We start from the raw sequence: 22,235 nt of genomic DNA on the forward strand, positions 1-22,235 counted from the left end.
AGAAAAATTAGATCAAAGATATTTTTGGACACAAGCTGCATATATTTTTATGCACAATCTGGTGACTTTATTTTTAAAAGTGAAGCTGGATTTTATATATGTATAAAGTTATAACAAGATTATAGCAAAAATTCTGAAAAGTGCAGAAAAATATAAAGCATGAGAAAAATCAGTTATATTTCTATTACTTACAAGTAACTACTGTTACCATTGCAGTGCCTTTCCTCCCTAATGTATAATATAATATGGTATATGATATAATAATATATGATATATAACATAATAATATAAATGGTATGTTTCGTTTAAGACAGATATGTGGCTTTATGTAAGCTTTAAAAGGAAACAACTTTAATGTTTCCTTTTGAGCTTTTCATAAACACAACCATTTTTGAATATGTAACTTTTGGATTTTATTTAATGACCATTTCCCTCTATAATAGATCTTGTACCTCTCATTCTTGACTTTCCCCATTCTCCTTAAGCACTTGATCCCAATGCTTTTCAAGGACAAGTTCTTTTCCTCTTCCACCCCAAATTTGTGGCGGGTTAATATTGTGCATGACTGTACTCAGCTTGCCCCATTTGTGACTTACCATGTGAATTCAAAAACACTGGAACTGATCTATACTCTATTCAGTGAGTTCATTGATTATAGCAATCTCAAATGTTGCAAAATTTTAAGACACTTATTTTTCATTTCTATACTTATTATGAACTGTTTTCAAATAGTTTGCAGACTGGCATCGGACTGGGGTCTATACTTTGAGTATTCCTGTTCTCTAATCAGTGTCTATAACCATTACTCTTACTTGATGACCTTATCTTCTTCATCAAAAGAGAGCTAGAGGTGCATGAATTATCTTAACTTTCAGATGTCCAATAAATAAATATTATGTGCACATGACATACTCCACAAACAATTATTAATGGCCTAGTATGTTCCAAATATTGTGCTATGCAAAATATACTGATAAATAAAAGTTGATGATGCTTGACCCCTAGAGTTTAGGGTGTAAGAGCTGGCATCTATAAAATTTCAAAATAATAATAATAATAATAATAATAATAATATAACCAATAAAAAAGAGAGATGCAAGGGGTATGAGGAAGCAGAGAGAAAAAGTACAGTCAGATGCGGGTTGGATTCTTGGATGAGATGATACCTGAGTTGAGCCTTGAATAATAATAATGAGTGAGGATAAATAAGGATGAGCAACAGTCAATAAAGGGAAAAAGATGGGTGGAATGGGAGGTCTTTTAAAAGGGTTACTAGGATGGTGTGTTGAAATTATTGGGGGAAGGCAGAAGGCCGGAGTGGAAGCAGGAGACTAGGAGGTGATTGATTGGAATTGATGGGCATGAATTCCCTACTGGGGTGGGTAAATCCGCTCTTTCAGCGTCAGTGCCCATTAGAATGTCCTTGTCTGTTTCATTGACAGACATAATAGCTGGGGCATACTAAGCATTTTACTATTCTATTCTTTGGTTGGTAAAGCAATTCATCATTACTGTAAAGTAATGTTTCCCATCTCTCCTGTGTAATCTGGCCTGAACTTCGACCAATCAATCACAAATGATGTTTCTTATAGCATATGGATATACTATACCAGGGGTCCTCAAACTTTTTAAACAGGGGGCCAGTTCACTGTCCCTCAGACCGTTGGAGGGCCGGACTATAGTTTAAAAAAACTATGAACAAATTCCTATGCACACTGCACATATCTTATTTTGAAGTAAAAAAAACAAAACGGGAACAAATACAACATTTGTATTTGCATGTGGCCCGCGGGCCGTAGTTTGAGGACCCCTGTACTATACACTTGTTCAGGTGATAGGATTTCAGTGCGAAATTTTTGCTGACAACAAAAATCAGGTTACAAGTGATTAAATAAAAAGAAAAAAGTTTAAATCCTCAAATATTAAGTAGATAATGAAAGAAATGATTTTTTAATTTCAATTTGGAACATAGGTAGATTAAGTTTTAGAATTATTCTGTGTGCATTGCCTCAACTCTTTTTTTTGTAAAGAGGTGAGAAATAAATATATGTACTTATTATACTTTCTCAAAACATTGTGGGTCAAAGAAGGATAATATAAATTCATTTTCTTTAAGATAGTCGTAAAGCATAGGGGCTTTTACATTTGCTTTTATTTTTAAGTTATCAGTCTCAATATTTTGGTATCTCAAAGAGAAGATATTATTCAAAAGGCAGGAATTTAAAAAGTGTTTTATTTGCTTTTATCTGTAAACCTAATTCTTCTTTGTCACTTTCAGCCAAACAATCATGATAGCATGCGTCAGCCCTTCAGACAGAGATTTTATGGAAACTTTAAATACCCTCAAATACGCCAATCGAGCTAGAAATATCAAGAACAAGGTGATGGTCAATCAGGACAGAGCTAGTCAGCAGATCAATGCACTCCGCAGTGAGATCACACGGCTTCAGATGGAGCTCATGGAGTACAAAACAGTAAGCTACTGGGTTTGACTTTGCATTTTGTGATACATTTTGTGAAGCAGTGATGCCTTTTCTGTTGCCTTGCACACGTGTTTCTCTGGAGCCTCCTGTCTATCATGATAGTGGTCTCCTTCCTTTTGATGGTCGAATTCTCTAGATTTCGTTGTGGGTAGCCTTTAATGATGGTTAGTCTATCTATCGACCTGTTTCAAAAGGCTTCCTATTTAATCAATCAATTTATTATTTTTTTTAAAGTTGATTTTAGAGAGGGAAGAACGGGGAGAAACATCCATCGGTTGCCTCCTGAACAGGCCTGACTGCAACCGAGGCATGTGCCCGGACTGGGAATGGAACCCACAACCCCAAAGGACACTCCAACCAACTGAGCCACACCGGCCAGTGCTCAATCAGTTTCTTCAGTGACAGAACTGCCACGGAGGGATGCTGTAGAGCAAAAGGATCACTTGCCTTGAGGCTGTTGAGACAAAGGGCTCTTGGTTGTAGAACTGCATAGTCCTGTGATAGCCTTAAACAAATCTCTTGTGTATTTAAGGCTCCTCAACCAACAGGGACATCTTTTTTCTTTTCTAGGGTAAAAGAATAATTGATGAGGAGGGAGTGGAAAGCATCAATGACATGTTTCATGAGAATGCTATGCTACAGACTGAGAATAACAACCTGCGTGTCAGAATTAAAGCCATGCAGGAGACGGTTGATGCCCTGAGGACCAGAATCACCCAGCTTGTCAGTGATCAGGCCAACCAGGTTCTTGCCAGAGCAGGTAAGCCTGTAGGGTGGGACGAGTAAGGGGTTCACCTCGGGAGAGCAGGGCACATTCTTTGTGTTCATTCATTCTCTCGAACATTTGAAGTAGAAATGTCAATCTGTGTACAACGAAGTAGAAATATACAATCCATGATGTTCAGTTAAATGCTTAATTTGTAAATAATACATTCTTACAGGAACAAAATGTGCCCTTTACTTTGCTATTTTATCTTGCTGTCTGCTTGTGTAGTGAAGGGTGGAAAATTGGCTATAGGACTTGTGTCTTAAAGCATTATTATTTTGTTTCTGTAACTTAGTGTTTTTCTCCCATTCTGTTTTGTTGAAGTTTTAATTTAAAGGAAATTCTGAACTTCATGTTTTATCTTGCAGGGGAAGGGAACGAGGAGATTAGTAATATGATTCACAGTTATATCAAAGAAATTGAAGATCTCAGGTACAGTTCATGGTCTGTAAGATTTAATGCACATTTTGGGGTTTTCAGTGCAGTAATATTGCTAGCTGTTGGGTTTGTTGTGTAGTCATTGTTCACGGTGATATTTCTGCCCTTTGGTCAGGTTAACTTTAGGGGAATAGGTACTTGCCTTTCCATAATGTCACTTCCCAAACAACTTTCCTTCCATCTCTTCCCATATTATGTCCCCGTGTTATCTTCCTGCTTTGGTTGTCACACCCTCATGGGAACTTACCTAACCTGACACACAGGACAGGCATGTGGATGTGGTGACCTTTAGTGCCTTCCCTCACCGTCATCATCAATGAATCATCTCTAATTTTTTATTGTTATTGTTAATCCTCACCCAAGGATATTTATTCATTGATTATTATTATTTTTTTTATTTAGAGAGGGTGAAAAGGAGGGAGAGAGGTACATGCTCTTGATCAGAATCGAACCCGGGACCCTTTAATCTGCGGGCTGACCTCTACCCACTGAACCAAATCGGCTAGGGCTCATCTCTAATTTAAAAAAATCTCTGATCACTCTGGTTCCCTTTTGCTTTTCCAGCTACACCTTATGTGTGAATCATTGCATCCCTACCACTTTGCCTGCCTCTCTGGTACAGAGGCTCATTCATCATCACATTTCACACACATGCTACAAATGCTCACTATACTATGTATCAGGCACCAGGCCATGGCTGAGCAAGTGACATAAACAGGGAGTTCCCAGTCTAGGTGGAGAACTTACATGTAAATGGACTGATAGAAACCAGTAAAAGGAATTTCATGGCCTGAGCCCAGGCTGCGGGAATAGGGATTGAAAAGAAGGTCAAAAACACTAATCGTTTCTATAGTATGTTCAGGTTCCGTGGTTTGTCCTGATGGCTCAGCTACTTTCTCTTGCAGTAAAACCACGGTCAGCTCCATGGGGAGCATCTAAGTCGCTCAGATCTCATTTCTGTACACATTTGCAGAAAATAACCAAGCGGGAAATGTTTCACAGCTACCCTAACACGTCTCCATCTTGTATTTGTGTTCGCTTTCCCTTTCTCTTCCTCTGACTATTCTAGATATTTTTTTTAACTTTAAAAAATATATTTTTAAATTGATTTCACAGAGGCAGGGAGAGGGAGAGAAAGATAGAAACATCAGTGATGAGAATCACCAATTGGCTGCCTCCTATGCGCCCTCTAGTGGGGATGGAGCCCACAACCTGGGCATGTGCCCTGACTAGGCATCGAGCTGTGACCCCCCTCGTGCATAGGTCGACGTTCAACCACTGAGCTGTACTGGCTGGGCTATTCTAACAATTCTTAAACAGAGAAGAGTAATGTTTCCACTGTTCTTGCTTCTACTAGGCACATTGGATCCCTTAAGTGTTTCAAAAGCAAAAAAAACAAATGAGCAGACATCTATGTGGCAACAGATAGAGTGACTCTATTAACTGTTACTTTTTTTCTGTAGACATGTCTCCAAGCTTTACCTTTTTAGCAGGGACCGTTGGGCCACTGGGTACTGGTTCTGGTCAGCCCCCAAGCTGGGCTTGCATTTCCATCCTGTGCTGGCAGTGCTCATTCCTGTCTACTGCCCAAACGTGTCTTTCTTCATCCTGTAGCACCCATCTTTACCATCCCCTGAGACACACCTGATATCTGCCTTTCAGTTCCTGAGCTCCAGCTCCTAGCCTGCTTTTCCTTTATTTCCTCGGCACCGGCCTACAATGAAGGCTGGTCCCCTGCTCTGGTTACTGTGCTCTGTCCCTCTCTTCCACGCTGCTATTCCAGACCAGGGGTCCTCACACTACGGCCCACGGGCCACATGCAAATACAAATATTGTATTTGTTCCCGTTTTGTTTTTTTACTCAAAATAAGATATGTGCAGTGTACATAGGAATTTGTTCATAGTTTTTTTTTAAACTATAGTCCGGCCCTCCAACGGTCTGAGGGACAGTGAGCTGGCCCCCTGTTTAAAAGTTTGAGGACCCCTGTTCTAAGGCCTTACCTAAGCTTGATCTCTCCATTGGACAAATGGCTTCACTAGTGGTACTATTTCCTAGAAGACCGATGCGGTCCTTTCCACTCCTCCCAGTGACTGAAGCAGCATTAAATATCTTCCTTCTAGTTCTCGAGTTAGGACCATTCTTTGTTTTTTGTTAATCCTCACCTGAGGATGTTTTTTCCATTGAGTTTTAGAGAGAGTGGAAGGGAGTGGGAGAGGCAGAGAGAGAGAGAGAAACATCGATGTGAGAGAGACACATGGATTGGCTCCCAGACCAGGTACCTGCCCTCCACCAGAATCAAACCCAGGACCTTTCAGTCTGGGAGCCAATGCGCTAACCACTGAGAAACCGGCTAGGGCAAGACCATTCCTTAAGCCATTTAGCGAACAGAGATCAATCAGTGATCAAATCTTTCTTGGTGTAGGTGAGCAGCTTGTTCCACTTTCCCAACTTTTCTTTGATGGTTCTTTAATTAGGTGTGTCCCACTCCTGAGGAGTAGTCCTGTAGAGTCCCAGCACGGTAATTTACAACATAAACAAGATTTACACCTGGGATAAGCATAAATGAGCTTTGGATTTAAATTGGATTCCTTGGTTTGAAATGTAAGCTGCTATTTCTTAAGAAGAGTGTGTCCTTGGGGAAGTTACCTCACATCTCTGAGCTTTAATTCATCTGTAAGAATGAGGTCATACCTGCTAGTTTCAAAGAGCTATTATGGGGTTCAAATAAAAGCACGGGATATAAAAGTTCTTAAATTCAAAAGTACTGTAAGGATCTGACACGTGATCATTTATGTCCAAGTCCGCACATTCTGCTTTTATTTACCAAACCCTGCTCCAATTCATACTTCTATCAAAAGTTGGTCTTAGGAAGACATTTATTCACAGCTTCTTAACACAAATTTATATATTGTCACTTGGAAATGTATATATTTCACGTCCTATCATTCTAATTATAAAATAATGCCAGTTATCTTTTAATAACTTACATGTCATATTATTTTTGTGTGAAATAATAATAGTCACTAATTAATCAACTCTTATTTTGGTGGGATTTATATTTTTTTGTAGAAATTTCTGAAAATATAAGACAGTATAAACAAAATTAAAACCACATTCCTACCATTTCTATAACTGAGGTTAACATTCGGTGTATCTCTTCAATATTTTTTCAACATATACTTTAGCAAATTGATATCAGGGTATATATATATTGCTTTGCTATCTATTCTTTGAAATTTGACTAGCTATTATGAGCATTTAAAAAATGTTACTCTTTTTCTAACATGATTTTTGCATGGTTTTGTATAATACTCTCTTCTGTTTTTAATTGATTTAACGAATCCTCTGTGTTAGATGATTATATTGTTAGCAACTTTTTGATAAAATAGTTATTTGTTAAATGCATTATCAGTCAGGTGAGTTTTAAATTCATTGTATCATTGATCCTCACAATAATTCTAGGGAAGTATATATTTTTCATCTCCATTTTACAGAGGAAACAGTGGAGGCTTTTAGAGATGAATGGTCCAAGATTTAGTGAATAACAGAGCTGAGAGGCGGGCCCTCAGCCAGCTCCTTCCCCGGGAAGTCTGGGTACTTCCTCTCATGCCTCACGGCTTAGTCTCCTGTTAAATGAAATGCAGGCAGCAACTAGTGGATGGGTGGGTGAGTGTGAAGGGAAAGAGGCTGTCTCTCTACAGCCCATGAAAAAGAAATCAGGTTCTGCTGATGTAGCATGGGATTTGTAGAGATGAGCGCTAAAGGTTTTAGCCTTAATCAGCACCAAGATTGAAGAAGCATTGACTATGCCCCTACCAAATGCAAACTTCCTATAAAGCCTAATATGCTAAGTGTCTGGTCATCCAATCGTTCGTTCAACCAATCAAAGCATAATATGCTAATGATATGCTAAGGCCACTCAACCACACGCTATGACATGCACTGACCAACAGGGGGCAGACGCTCCTACCGGTAGGTTAGCTTGCTGCTGGGGTTCGGCTGATCAGGACTGAGCGAGACAGGCCGGACATGCCCTGGAGCCCTCTTGCAATCTCTCCCTGGCTGGCCAACCGTCTGCATCCCTCCCCGGCCCCAATCGTGCACCAGTGGGGTCCCTCAGTTTGGCCTGCACCCTCTCGCAATCCAGGCTGAGTGACCGACCCCACCCCCCGGAGTGCATGAATTTCGTGCACTGAGCCTCTAGTTTAAAATAAAAACACAAGTTGTCTGACTATTATATAAATCAGCCAATTAAAATACAGATCATTATTGACAGTTCATTTATTATATTTTCATTTATTATAAATATTCATCATTATGCACCCAATCTTTGTGATAGATATTGAAAATACAGAAAAGTATAAATTTTGACTTTGAGTTATTATAGTTAAGCTGAGTTTTTATACTTTGGTTGCCTTCTTTTTTTGTATTTTCTTGTCAATCCTTACCTGAGGATATCCTGTTCATTGATTTTTAGAAAGATTGTTTAGAGAGAGTGAAAGGTGAGGGAGAGAGAAACATTGATGTGAGAAAGACACATTGATTGGTTGACTCCCACACATGCCCCAACTGAGGCTGGGAGATTGAACCTGCAACCCAGGTATGTGCCATTGACTGGAAATCAAACCCACGACCTTTTGATGTGTAAGTCGATGCTCTAACCACTTAGCATACCAGTCAGGACTTCAGTTGCCTTCTTATTTTAAAAGTGACATTAGTATATTTATGACTTTAAAATAATTTTGAAGTCACTTAACCTATAAGTTTGTACATAGCTATTTAACCAGTTAAAACTATTATAATTATTTTTCTGCTCACATATGACACCAGATACATAATTAAATAATTTCATTAAAAATTAGTAGGACACTAACTTGAAACATATTCATTGATTTCTTTACACTCTGTCTCTAGCTGGTTTCAACAGTGTCATGAATAATTTCGGTAGGTAATGAAAAAAACACTGAGCTGACTATGCCTTTGAGAGCTTTAATAGTTGCAAATAATCTAGCATTTTTCTCTGAAATATTTGTACTTATGGCAAAAATGCTTAGTATTACAGTTTTGAGGTAGAGTGTAGTAAGTAGCATTTTCTTTTTACAACCCTGTCTCAGTCACCTTTGCCAATTGTCCTTGGAAATCTATTATATTGAAGTAGAGAACTGTGTTCTTGATGGTTTCTATCAAATCAAAATAAAGGGACTGGCCTGGAGGACTCTCTGAATCTCTTTTAGTCTTAAATCCAGGATCATTCTGTAGTTTTGCATATTACTGACAGGACATTCATTATTCTCCTGTCATTAGTAGAATGACTTGAGCAAACAAAAGAATTCTTTCAATTATCAGACTGAGGTTTCCTTGGAGATATCATCTTTTCCCATGACATATTCAGGAGCCAGCTGTCTCTCAGACAGTTAGGGGCAACTTTGACTAACTGTTCTTTGCAAAGATTTGGGAATGCTATTATAGCTTGATGAATGAGGAACTGAAAGGTTGGGAACCATGCTGCTTGCGTAGGTTAAGTTTAAAGGATGGCTTTGCAAAGCAAGGATAACTAATGCCTAGTGGCCAGAATGCAAGCAATCTAATTGCTCTTGGCACTTTTGAGCATGAAGAGTGTGATTTCAAATTTGTAATCATACAACCAGGGAATTAAAAAATATCCTACACATTAATGTTTGTGGACACAATTATTTAAAAACAAAACCTACCTTGTAGCAATGTTGAAAGACATTTTGGAAATATTTTTTTAGCATGCAAAACAACTCATTTAAAATGCCTATGTATTCCTGCTGTAGTCAACTTTGTGGAGGCAGAAAATAGAATGGTGGCTGCCAGGGACTGGGAAGACAGGGGAATGAGGGGTTCGTGCTGCATGGGTACAAAGTTTCAGTTGGAGAAGATGAAGTTCTGGAGATAGATAATGACAGTGGTTGCAACAACAGTGTTAATATACTTGGTGGTGCAGAACTGGTTAGGGTGGAACATTTTATGTGATGTATTTTTGCCACAATAAAAAATGTTTCCTATTTAAATATGTTTTTATTCACTAGGGCAAAATTATTAGAAAGTGAAGCGGTAAATGAGAACCTTCGGAAGAACTTGACAAGAGCCACAGCAAGATCACCGTATTTCAGTGGACCATCATCTTTCTCTCCTGCTATACTCTCCTCAGACAAGGAGACCATCGAAATTATAGACCTAGCTAAGAAAGATTTAGAGAAGCTGAAAAGGAAAGAAAAGAAGAAGAAAAAAAGGTAGTGTTTTAAAATCACTGGTCTATGGATCCCTATTTTTTATTTATTTTTTTACTTTCCAGGATATTTTAATTTGTGATTACAGTGAGTATACATAGTCTCATAAGTATATTAGTAAATAAAGTGCCATTTAAATTAGCTGACAATTATAATTATGCTTCTAATAGTTTATCTCTACTTGTATGTAAAAAAGTTAAATTATGATATTATGGTAATGAATTTTATTTAGACTACGACAAGGTAAAGTTACTATTAGAGACTATTTTATTATTTCTTCAGGTAGCTGCTTTTGCATTCCATTCATCTTTCTTTTCTGCAAAGCTTGCTGTACCATTATGACTCAGTGTTTTCATTCCCCCCCCATTTTCTAATGCGATTAAATAGTCTCATGGATACATTGTAGTTCCTGTCTAGATTAGTTTAACTAAAGGCTAAACTCATCCATCAGGCTGTCATTTAATATTATTTGGTTTCTTAAATATTTTCTTTTGGGCTTCCAATTTGATTATGTGACAGTTATTTATTACCTAAATCTTCCAATAAGGAATTATTTACCTTTCACCACTGTTCTAGGTTTTCTTTTCCTTGCATCCTGATAATATTCCCTTCTGAAATCAACTGGGTGCAAAGAAGAGGAGAAAAATAAAAATTTGACCATTGGTAGTGTGTGAGTGGTTAAATACTCATAAATTCTTGACATGTTTGCATATGGATTCTATGGTGCAGTCAAATATATTTTGAACTTGCCAATCAAAATAATTTTAAGCATTTTTGGCTAGATATTCAAAAGGAAGTACAGCTATCTTGTTTATCAAATGTTTGTTACAGGGGATGCACTTTGTAGAATTATTATTGACATATAGTCTACCTACTGCTTTGCTCAGTTTGTTTAGAAATTTATTTAGGCAACCAGCATTTCTTCCATGAAAAAAACAGTTAGTCAAAGTTATTGGAGGTAAAATTCTTCATATTAATTCTGCTTGTGTCCTTGAGTTAAACAGGAATTATTAAAATAATTAAAGCAAGGAGTTACACATCTGTAGTTAGAAGGCATTGCAGTTGAAGTTGCATTCTTAAGATACTGATGTCTTAGCAGGTGTTTTTCATGGAGGCTGATTATGGCAGCATTAAGAAATATATAATAATGTCCTATCTGGTGTGGCTCAGTGGATAGATCGTCAGCCTGCGGACTGAAGGGTCCCAGGTTCAATTGAAGAGTCCCAGGTTCAATTCCAGTGAAGGGCACATGCCCTGACTATGGCTCATAACCCAGTAGGGGGTGTTCAGGAGGCAGCCAACCAATGATCTCTCTCATCATTACTGTTTCTATCTCTCCCTCTCTCTTCCTCTCTGAAATCAATTAAAAAAAAATATATATATAATGACTCCCTCTTATGCAGAGCAATTAATAATGATCATAGAATTATCAAAAACACTGTGACCCAACAAAATGAGACTTATGCACATGCCTTAAAATTTACTTATAAAATCTAATTCTGTTGTTGGTCACAATGTCAAAGGTTATGATTTATTTTTAAAGGATTAGGTGGTTTGTGTTCATGAATAATAAGTACAACCAAGGGTACATTTCTCAAGGTTCTCTTCTGTTCTTTTGAGTTAAATTTAGAAATGTTACTGTATCATCTGTTGGATATAAATAAATGAAAAGAGACAGGGATCCCAATAGAAACATAGGCTTTTTTGACATTCTTGCAGTGATCATAGATAATCCCAAATCAATACCTCTGATGCAGGTCATTTTTGTGACAACGCAGAGTTGTAAGCATTTTGACTGGTAAACAATATTAAAGGAAAAACATTTTATTATTAAGATTTGTCTCTGTTGCTTTACTATGGAACTCGTAACTACTTCAAGATAAAAATTATTTAATAACTTCAGTGATTCTTTTAGATATAATAATTATTAAGGTAAAAATAATAGCAGATTTAATACTAGGAAGAACTCACCAAACAACTGGATTTAAACATAAAAATACAAGTGGGGGAGAAAAAGTTATTTCCTAACAAAAGTGGTATGATATTTAAAAAAATTTTTGAGGAGAAAAATAAGCCAGATAAATTGAGAGATATTATTTTAATCTGTGAAAAACAGGGAAGATAGCTTAGAATTAGAACAACAAATGAATACTTACTAAAATTAATAACTCCTATAAGTGTTTTTCAAAATGCTTTATAAAGCATTTTCACACACATGTTAGTGTGTCTTTGTAGAACAGAGACCTATATAATGTAGTGTGAACCCAGAAAAATTTTTCTTGTGTACCACAGACTTTGGAACTGTAAAAGCCTTTGGATCCAGTTTATGGATTTCCATTACCACAAATATAAATTTGTTAAATTTAATAGAATTTTTTTTTTTTTTTACCACACGATTCAAACGTTGCTGTGGATTAAAAAATGAAAACCAGTACTATTTTCCTAGGTTTGATAAAGATTTTGTTCACCATCAATAACTTTTAGCTATAGAACCAAATAACTTTTAGCTGCATGTAATCTTCCTGTTTTTAAAATGCAGGTAAGCTCTCATTTTAGCCAAAGGGTTTGCTACAGGTTAAAACAAGTAATAAACAGAGATTTCCAGAAATGTTGAGAAGGACATCAGGTTTACTGAAGTGAGTGACAGTCTTCCGTAGGAACTTGATGGAGGCGTTGATTGGATATGTTGATTTTGTTCGAGTTGAGTTACATGCCTCAGGTTTATTTTACTTATCAGAGAGACATTACAAAATGTGGGTTCTGCCTCAATCTTACATATACAGTAAATTCAGTTAAAAATTGTTTGGAACTGGACTAATTTTTCTCCAGAAAGTGTTATAAATACATAGTGTCCAGGTTTCCTAACTCACACAAAATGATTTTTACCCATTTTATAGTGTGGCAAAAGCAAGTCAGAGGGAATAGGAAAAGACAAGAGGGGAAAGAAACTTTCACTTTCATGGGTGTAGCCAACCTTTGGCTGGGGAGGAGCCGGGGCGGGGTGGAAGGGGGAATGTGGATTTCTGCCTTAGTTGTTTTTTCTTATTCCCATCTACTGACTTTCTGTGTCCTCCTGCTGCCTCAATCCCTGCGTCCATTACACAGTCAGTTCTCATGTAAGTCTCCAAACGACTCCCAATTTAAAAATCATCTGTTTTCTTCTCATTTCTTTAAATTCATACTTGGGAGCGAAGCCATCTGACAAAAGGAATCCATGCCAGTGGAAATGACTTATCACCAGTAAGTTTCTTTTCTAGGGATGTCTGTAATTTTGCAAGAGGAAACGTTAATCCAAACACTAGAATTTGGGGCAGCAACCCCATCAAGGGAAAAAAAAACACCCAGTCATGTAGGAAAGAATTGTTTCACCACCTTTTGGCTGAGAGTTCCCACCTGCCAGGGGCCAACCTTTGGGTTCGCATAGCTACTTTCTTCCCTCCCCACTGAATCCACACTTTCTTTAGAAGCTCCATGTCTTTTAATTTACTCTGTTTTGTGCTGTTAGTTTTTGCTTTCAGTGGCTACTCTGACATTGTAAGTGTTGGTAGGAAGAGCAGCAACTGGGCCATTTTTAGGTGAGCAGCATTTGTGTTCAAGGTAGACATCCTACGTTCCGTTTTACACGCAAGTTTCACCCTCTTCGGCATCAGAGTCTTTGTCAAAGCTACAACCAATAGTTGATATGTGGCGTTTTAAGGATTTCTCTTCTGCCTTTGTGTTGATCTGTAAAATAGGTGAAGATAGTAAGAAAATAAGGGCATATAAGAAAATAAGGGAACCCTAGTCGGTTTGGCTCAGTGGATAGAGTGTTGGCCTGTGGACCAAAGGGTCCTGGGTTCGATTCCAGTCAAGGACACATGTCTGGGTTGCGGGCTCGATCCCCAGTAGGGGTTGTATAGGAGGCAGCCAATCAATGATTCTCTCTCATCATTGATGTTTCTATCTCTCTCCCTCTCCCTTCCTCTCTAAAATCAATAAAAACATACTCTAAAAAAGAAAAAGAAAAGAAAAGAAGGAAGAATAATTGAATAGACTATATTGCCTGCTTTTCAGTTACATAGACATTTTAGAATGGTTAACGAGATTTGTACCTGCCTCTCTGCCTGCCCCACCGCTCGCTCATATAGAAATATTGTAATGGAACTAAATAAAATAAAATCGAAATTCCTTTAAGTTATGGAGAAGTGTCAGATTACTAGTTTATTCTCTGACCCTCCATTGCCTTTTTAAACTGTTGATTGCAAAGCTTTTCTAAAAAGGCAATTGGGAAGGCATCTAAAGTTTAACTCCTTCTTAGCTCATTTCATCCGTAGATTTTAAATATAACTCTCTTGTGTAAGGCAAACAAAAATTCTTCATATTGAAAATAGAAAATTTGGTCTGTTTGCCAATGAACCCTATCTTTTGAGCCATTATAGCTCATTATCATCAGTATAAGCCTAGATTGGAAATGAAGTATTTTTGCATTTTTTATGTATATGGATAAAGAAAGTCTGTGATTCACACATTTATCCCCATGTTTTTGGATATCTAGCTTTAAATGACTTGCACTGTAAAAGAACCAAAAACTTCATTTACTCATTAGACTGTTTTATATTTGTATTTCGTGGTGTCAGGTTGAAATTCTAGAAACACAGATTTCTTAGGCGATGGCTTTCCTTTTCTACTTTAGCCATCATACTGGACCTTTGAACCCTGGTGACTACCACTCTGTTGATGTATTTTTCTCAGAAAGATTGCTAGTCTATTCTTGTAATAGCACTAATATAAGTATATAAGAAAAGCAATCACAGGCCAAAAATCAAAACTCACATGTAAGCACCACGTATGTTACAAAATTAAAACGAGAACTGGCTTGGTAATTCATATCTAAGACTCAGTCTCCTTATTGTAAAATATTGATGACTCTGGAAGATACTTTTAGAATTCTGGGCAGAAGGGGGATGTATCAAAGTTGCTATATGCTTCTGCAGAGCCTAGTACATCTATCCTTTTGTCTACATGACAAATACTGGTATTCAGTACATTCCATTGAGTAAAGATGCCCAATTCTGCATATTCAATATTCTTTACATTTATTTCAAAGCCTTTAAGTACATACATATAGTTTTTTTTATAGCTTTCTTATTAAAACATAATCTTACTAATGGAAAGTACTACATTTCCCATTTTATTGCCACCTTTGCATTAGGCATCCTTTTGTAGTTAGTTTTTAATAATTAGTACAGTGAGATTATAAGATTTAATTTTAATTAATAAAATTAAAATTTTTCACTAATATCATAACAATCATTCATTTGACCATAATACCATTTCATGTATAATTTTGAAATAGAATTTTTTTGAATGTAGTGATATTCACATGTAGTATATTAAAATAGAAGACAAGTTTTAAAAGTAGTATTCTAGTGTGTAGTATTAATGGTAATTTCATAATATGGTATAAAGGCATTACTTTTTGAAGTTTTTTAATGATGCCATAAAAAGTTCTTCTGTAAAGATTTAAAAGGCAGAGGATATCATTGAAAGTAGGCCTTTGTGGGAAACTGAGAAAATTGATTCATTTCAGATTTAAAAGAGCAATGGCATCGAAACACTCCTACTATTTATATAAATTGAGACTTTGCATATTATTGCTAAATAATTTCAACTGATAGTCTATATATTCTTCTTTGATACAATGCTGCTTGTTTTTCTACTTACTTTTTATTCTTACAAAATGTATTGCCTTTTTACTGTGTATTGTCCTTTGATGATATCTTTTAAAATTTATTTTAAAGTCTTCAAGCTCATGTTTCATTTTTACCTCCTTATCACTCTCGCTTTTTACTGTCTGGTTTGTCCTTCATTGGCTTGGCCTTCCAATACTGTGCCTCGTGGTTTTGAAGGCTACAGAAACTTGAGGAAAGCAATCGAGAAGAAAGAAGGTTGGAATATTTCCCAGGTTTTTTTTTTTTAATTAAAATGTCATTTAAATTCTTAGTTGCTGTTCAAAAGGAAATGTGTTATAGAATTATAAATTGTTTCAGACTAGATTAGCTTGGTGCTTCTAAAAATGATGTTGATTTTGTAAAATTAAAAATACCACATATATTTTTGAAAATACTTTTTAAGTATTTACATTAATTAAAATTCAGGCAATTTCATGTGATTTCAGAATAAACTATCATAATTATGAAGCAGACTTACTTTTTTAGGTTAAGAAATGATCCTCAAATCTCATTTGGCTTTCAGAATGTATCTCTTCAGAAACTTGTGAGCAGACTGGGAATTATTATTTGGGTGGGAATTGTCATTTTGTTGCAGCCCATGCTAAGTCATGGGTGGGATCTCTTCCTTATTTGGTATAATCTTTGTTGAAAATATATTAAAATGTCAACAAAGCAAAAGGAAACGGTGGCCTTACAACAGATAAGATTTACAAAACATTTTTAAGGTTGAATTAAGAAAACATGTTTTAAAATGTTCAAAAATGTATTTGAAGTGAGCATCAAAGACAAGAAATCTCTGGGGTTTTTTTCCATTTGGAATTTGAGCAACATTTAGAAGTGCATTTCTCTATGTAATAAACACTTGCATTTTAGCTCATTCAGAATTATGGTTATTTAAACCAAGGTCAAGTCGTTTTTTACTTCTTAGAAGAATTTATCTTCATAGATTTTTCTAAACAAATCTTCAGACTATACAGTAAAAATGATTAAGAAAATAAACTGGTTTTAATAATATTTACGTATTTTAGAAGCACCACTCTAAAATGTCATCTCTTAAGCCTTTTGAGAACATTTGCTATGCAATAATGAGATGAACGAATATCTTACTTTAAACATGAGAGCTTAAAAATTATAATTCCTTGAAATTATTTGGTAATTTATGTCTCACCATTATATCCTACACATTATACAGTATTCTAACGTTTCTGTAATTCTATTCTATAATTTTGTAACTTATTTAAAGTATTCTAAAATGAGTCACACTAGAACTCACCTGATTAGTATATATCCAGGACTTTATGTTTATCATTGGAATTACACTAAGGGCTTAACAATGTCAAATTTCTTCTATTTTTGAAAATAAGATGCATAGTTCAAGTAGTGCGTGGAAGCATTTTCCCACCTGAAAATATTTAAGCCCTTTAAATGTACTTAGCGGAGTTTTTGCTTCCAACTTTTATATCATCCAAAGAGGAGAGCAAAAGCAGAGCAGTTTGATGCTCTAGGACAGACCTTCTCGAACATGCACATGCATTCAGATCACCTGGGGAGTGTGATGAAATGAAGGTTCTGGTTCTGTAGGACTGAGGTGGAGCTGAGATTCTGCATTTCTAAAGGCTCCTGGATGATGCTGATGCTTCCCCAACTGTGGACTGAACCTCGAGTGCAGGATCTAGAATACTGGCCTGGAGACTCAGCACCTGGTTCTGGTCCCCTTGAGTGGACTAGTTTACCCAGGCCACAATTCCTTCTTTGGTTGTCAATAAAAATGTTGACACTGGTTGTCAAATGTTAAAGGGGTTCAACCACATGAGCACTTGTGTTCCTTCTACTAGTAGCTCCAAGATTCTGATTCTGTGTAAAATGGAGACTTAAATATCTTTCGTTGCTGTTGAGATAGTTATTTTACATATAATTTGCCCAGTTTATTGAGGAAAACTGGAATATTTGAAGTACAATAATTATAAAGCATCAACTTGTATTTTGAAAGTTTAATCCTTAAACGATTTATAAGGGTAAATTAATAATGTAAAGTTACAACGGATTTTTCTGCATCAGAATTGGCACAAACAGCGAATAATATGAGTTAACTTTATATTAAGTAAAAAGTAACATTTGTTCAACTGGATACTGGAGGAAGGGAGAGGGTGTGTTGGGTCAAGAGTTTGGAATAAAGTGGTTTCATGGCTCTACCTGAGGAAAAGATAATTTGGGTTAGAATTTGAAGTAATGAAGGAACCAACAATAACAATAACAACATAGGCTGCAACCGTTGTAGGTGAGGAAAGGAGACTGCATAGGTGAGAGAAAGGGGAATGCTGATGGGAAATATCTTTCGTAACACATTCTCCTTTTCTAGCCCTTAACTTTAGTCCTCTCTCTCAGGTATAACACAACAGTGTTATGGTACTGACCTTTGAATGGAATGACTGGATGAGTTTTTTTTCCAGATTTTCAGCTTGAACTGCATGGTGGTCCTACTATACACTGAGTGGCCAGATGATTATGACCACCTGACATTTGCTAGGCAAGTTAGCTATAATTTCGTGCTGAAGTTGCTAGAGGGCCAGATCATTATAAATGTTTGAATAGCACAACATACCTAAGATAGTTGCTGATCGAGTTCATCCTATCATGTTGATGGGGTATCCCAATGGAGATGGCTTCTTCCAATAAGACCATGCGCCATGCCATGCTGCTCGTATTGTGCAGGAGTGGTTTCAAGAACATGAGGGAGACTTTACCTTGCTTAGGTGGCCCCCACAATCACCAGATCTCAATCCAATTGAGCATTTGTGGGACGAAGTTAAAAGAGCCATCAGGCAGCTGGTTCCACAACCATCAAATCTCACAAAACTGGACAGTGCTATTCATCAGGCATGATGTCAGATTCCTTGCATCACCTTTCAACATCTCGTGGAGTCAATGCCAAGAAGAATTGCCACACTGAAGGCAAAAAGTGGCCCCACGAAGTACTGATGGGGTGGTCATAATAATCTGGCCACTCAGTGTATATAGTAGAAGTGATGCAAGACAGGCATTCAGTATATTTCACCTTCCCTCTCACAAAATGGATTTAACAACATTCATGGGACCCTGTTATAATTTACTTGGTTCCTTTCCAGTTAAGATTGTTTTATTGACATGGCTACTGCTCGTTTCTTCTCATTCTAGACATCTGTCTTCCGTGCATCTCTATGCATCTTGCAGTTGCACTCTAACATAGTGTGCGTGACCCTTAGGCAGAGGTGCAAAATGGAGGTGTTCATGCACAGTCATAGGATTAATGTATTTAACACTTACTGCACATTTATTATGTATATCCTCTAGGTACTGGGAATATAATACTGAGCCAAACAGACATGATCCCTGCCCTCACGAGGCTTACAGTCTAGTGGAGAAGAGAGAAATTAAAGAGATAATCCATAAATAAACAAATTAAGAACTCTGAAAAATGCATACAAAGGAAAAGTATTTATAATTTCTCTTGTCTGAGTACAAAAATATCAGTGAGAATTGGGATTTAGAGTTAAAAATTAGAGTTTAATGATAATAACAAAACCTAAATAAGATTAAAATTTTAATCTAGACTCTGAAAATAAATCCATGTATTAGGGCAACTATTTACTGTAACAGAATATCTGAAAGAAATGCTAGCTGTTATGAAGTTATTCTGATAGAGTTTTTAAGCTCATGCTAGGGGATATTTTATTTGGAGACTATTGCCTTATTCGAGTATTCTTTTTATTCTTAATATTTGGAAAATGTTATTGTACAAGAGGAAATTTTTCACGTGTAGATTCACATAAAGTTCACTTTCTTCATATTACTTAGCTTGATTAAGTAATCAAGTCTAGTGTGCAGATGTGTAATGTCTGTGCATAATTGATTTTGATTGCTAAACCCCTAAAAGGGTGAAGTGATTTAAATGTGCAAAAACTTTGCCCACTATAGAGTCTCTCTTTTTCTCAGGGCTACCAGGGCTGACCTAGTTTAGTTATAACCATTAACTGACAGGAGTATGTAGTTAAGTGTGTAGTTAGTACTCAATGACTGAAGAGAAGGCTTCTATTTGTATTGCGCATCTTGTGGCAGACGCTGAAACTTTATGTTCACTCAGAGGTCAGGCTGGCCTTCAGACAATTTTGATGTGATAATCTGGGAGACTATCAGAAACAGACCTGTGCTGTAGGTATGGCCTTGGAAAAATAGCATCACGTGCTGTGTTACGGGAGGAGACCTGAACGCTGATGGGTGCAGCCAGTGTAGACAAATTTACTGTGGGCAGATTTATTCTGGATCTTCAAATTTATTCTTAAATGTATTAGATAAATATGCAGCTTTTGTATCTTTGTATTTAGATGAGGAAAGTTGTATATGTTAAGGTGAGAGAACAAAAATATTTATTTCTATTTTCTTTTAATTTAAATTGCCTACCTTCTAGTTAAGTGGCTATTCCTGTGACTAGTTCTTAGGTGTTTCATCTGTTCTCATGCTCCCAGGGTATGATCTGTTCTTCAGTGTTTCGGGAAAATAAGTTTCTCCTTCATTAATATTAATCACTGTACTATGGGTTGAATGGCAATTTCTATTTTCCTCTGAAGCATCAGACATGATAACTTTGGTCAGTAAAATGATGGATTCTTCTAGTATGTTTTCCCAAATAATTGGTGATTTTTAAAAATCTGAAAGAAAAAAGTGAACCATTTTTCTCTCTACTTTAATACCATACCCTTTTATTCCTTTTTCCAAAAGTGTGGCTGGTAAAGAGGATAATGCAGACACCGACCAGGAGAAAAAAGAAGAAAAGGGTATTTCAGAAAGAGAAAACAATGAATTAGACATGGTAAGTATGGAAAAATGAACTTGTAAATTTTGGTCCCTGGATTAGGTTGTCCTTAGCTGCAGTAACTATACTAACTTACGTGTGGAAAAGAGAGATGGTTATCGTGCACCCATTTTAAACTGTTTTGGTTTTTTTTTAGAAACTCCTTTCTTTAGATACATGAACTATAAATATTGGTAACTCTCATTTTTGTGCCTTGTGAAAACATTGTGTGTGGGGAGATAGAATACCATGAACAATGAAGTACTCTTTGATTTAACACAAAGTTGTTATGTAAATAACCTTAAAATCCTGCAATGATTTTTGAACTGATGAAAAGTGAAATTTTTGTACTTTTGCACTTTGTACTCCAGTAGTCTCTCTTAATGAGGTAATCAGTTTGCTTTGCCATATTGTGGTCACAAACCACATTTTAGGAAGAAAATCAAGAAGTGAGTGATCACGAGGATGAGGAAGAGGAGGAGGAGGAGGAAGAGGATGACATCGAAGGGGGTGAAAGCTCTGATGAATCAGATTCTGAGTCAGATGAAAAAGGTACTTGCCTTTTGGTACAAGGTCAAAAATTCATTTGGGAACTTGATTAAAACATGGCAAAAAGTTAATTTTCTCAACTTCATTCTTGATGAAACAGCTTTTATGACTGTTGACTTATGTATGCCCTTTATGGCTCATGCTTCTTCCCTTATTGGGTTTAGTCATTGTGCGATTTCCATTCTTATTTAGTACAAATATATCTGTTGTCCCTGATCAGTGTGAACACTTTTTATCTGTTTTTGTTTTATCCAGAACCTGTTTTTTTATAACTGCTAAGTGGATACCTGGGTATCATGGTTTTCACACTCTTGCTTGAAAGATAGAATTATGATACATTGATCTATCCCAGCATTTTTATTTTCTTCTTTTATAAATAGCCAATTATCAAGCAGACTTAGCAAACATTACTTGTGAAATTGCAATCAAGCAAAAGCTGATTGATGAACTAGAAAATAGCCAGAAAAGATTGCAGACACTGAAAAAGCAATATGAAGAGAAGCTAATGATGCTACAACATAAAATTCGGGACACTCAGCTTGAAAGAGACCAGGTGCTTCAAAACTTAGGTAAGGATTAAATCCGATTCAAATTAAAGTTCAAACTAAGTCATCAAAATGGATTTTTATCATCTCTTCCCTTAGAAAAGAAAATTATATTAGAAGCCACATAAAATATCCATGCTTCCCATAAGTTAAATATTTTTTATTTTGTTTATTTCCCTTTGGTACCTGTCAGGGCTACTTAATTATTTTGTCTGACGTGGTTAATTGTTTTAATGTCTTTGATTTATTCTGGAAACATTTCTAAATTCAAAAGACTTCCATAATTGTTTAACAAGTTAAGAGTAGATAATAAAAGAGAAAGTGATTCAAAGACACCCTGGTTGAGTTTGGCAGGATGTTCTTCTCTAAGGTCATGAGTTGTAAATCCGTGAGATAAAAATCTGCGACTCACAGATTCAGATATCCTTTGATCATTTAGGCTCAGTGGAATCTTACTCAGAAGAAAAGGCCAAAAAAGTTAGATCTGAATATGAAAAGAAACTCCAAGCCATGAATAAAGAATTGCAGAGACTTCAGACAGCCCAGAAAGAGCATGCAAGGTTGCTTAAAAACCAGTCTCAATATGAAAAGCAATTGAAGAAATTGCAGCAGGATGTGATGGAAATGAAAAAAACAAAGGTATTGATTATATTTTGCATT

At 36.3% G+C, this 22,235-nt stretch overlaps 1 protein-coding gene across 19 annotated transcripts in view; it reads left to right on the forward strand.

The window, feature by feature from the left end:
• KIF21A (kinesin family member 21A) overlaps positions 1 to 22,235 on the forward strand; it is a 146,192-nt gene that overhangs the window by 84,724 nt on the left and 39,233 nt on the right. For all 19 annotated transcript variants that reach the window (XM_036301519.1, XM_036301521.1, XM_036301524.1 and 16 more), the window contains 8 exons: positions 2,279 to 2,474; positions 3,054 to 3,243; positions 3,618 to 3,681; positions 9,742 to 9,945; positions 20,409 to 20,499; positions 20,916 to 21,033; positions 21,411 to 21,599; positions 22,015 to 22,214. In XM_036301519.1, coding sequence (XP_036157412.1) covers positions 2,279 to 2,474; positions 3,054 to 3,243; positions 3,618 to 3,681; positions 9,742 to 9,945; positions 20,409 to 20,499; positions 20,916 to 21,033; positions 21,411 to 21,599; positions 22,015 to 22,214 — 1,252 coding nt within the window. The remainder of the gene's footprint in view (positions 1 to 2,278; positions 2,475 to 3,053; positions 3,244 to 3,617; positions 3,682 to 9,741; positions 9,946 to 20,408; positions 20,500 to 20,915; positions 21,034 to 21,410; positions 21,600 to 22,014; positions 22,215 to 22,235) is intronic.

This window comes from Myotis myotis, unplaced genomic scaffold, assembly GCF_014108235.1.
Source record: "Myotis myotis isolate mMyoMyo1 unplaced genomic scaffold, mMyoMyo1.p scaffold_m19_p_3, whole genome shotgun sequence".
Taxonomy (NCBI): domain Eukaryota; kingdom Metazoa; phylum Chordata; class Mammalia; order Chiroptera; family Vespertilionidae; genus Myotis; species Myotis myotis.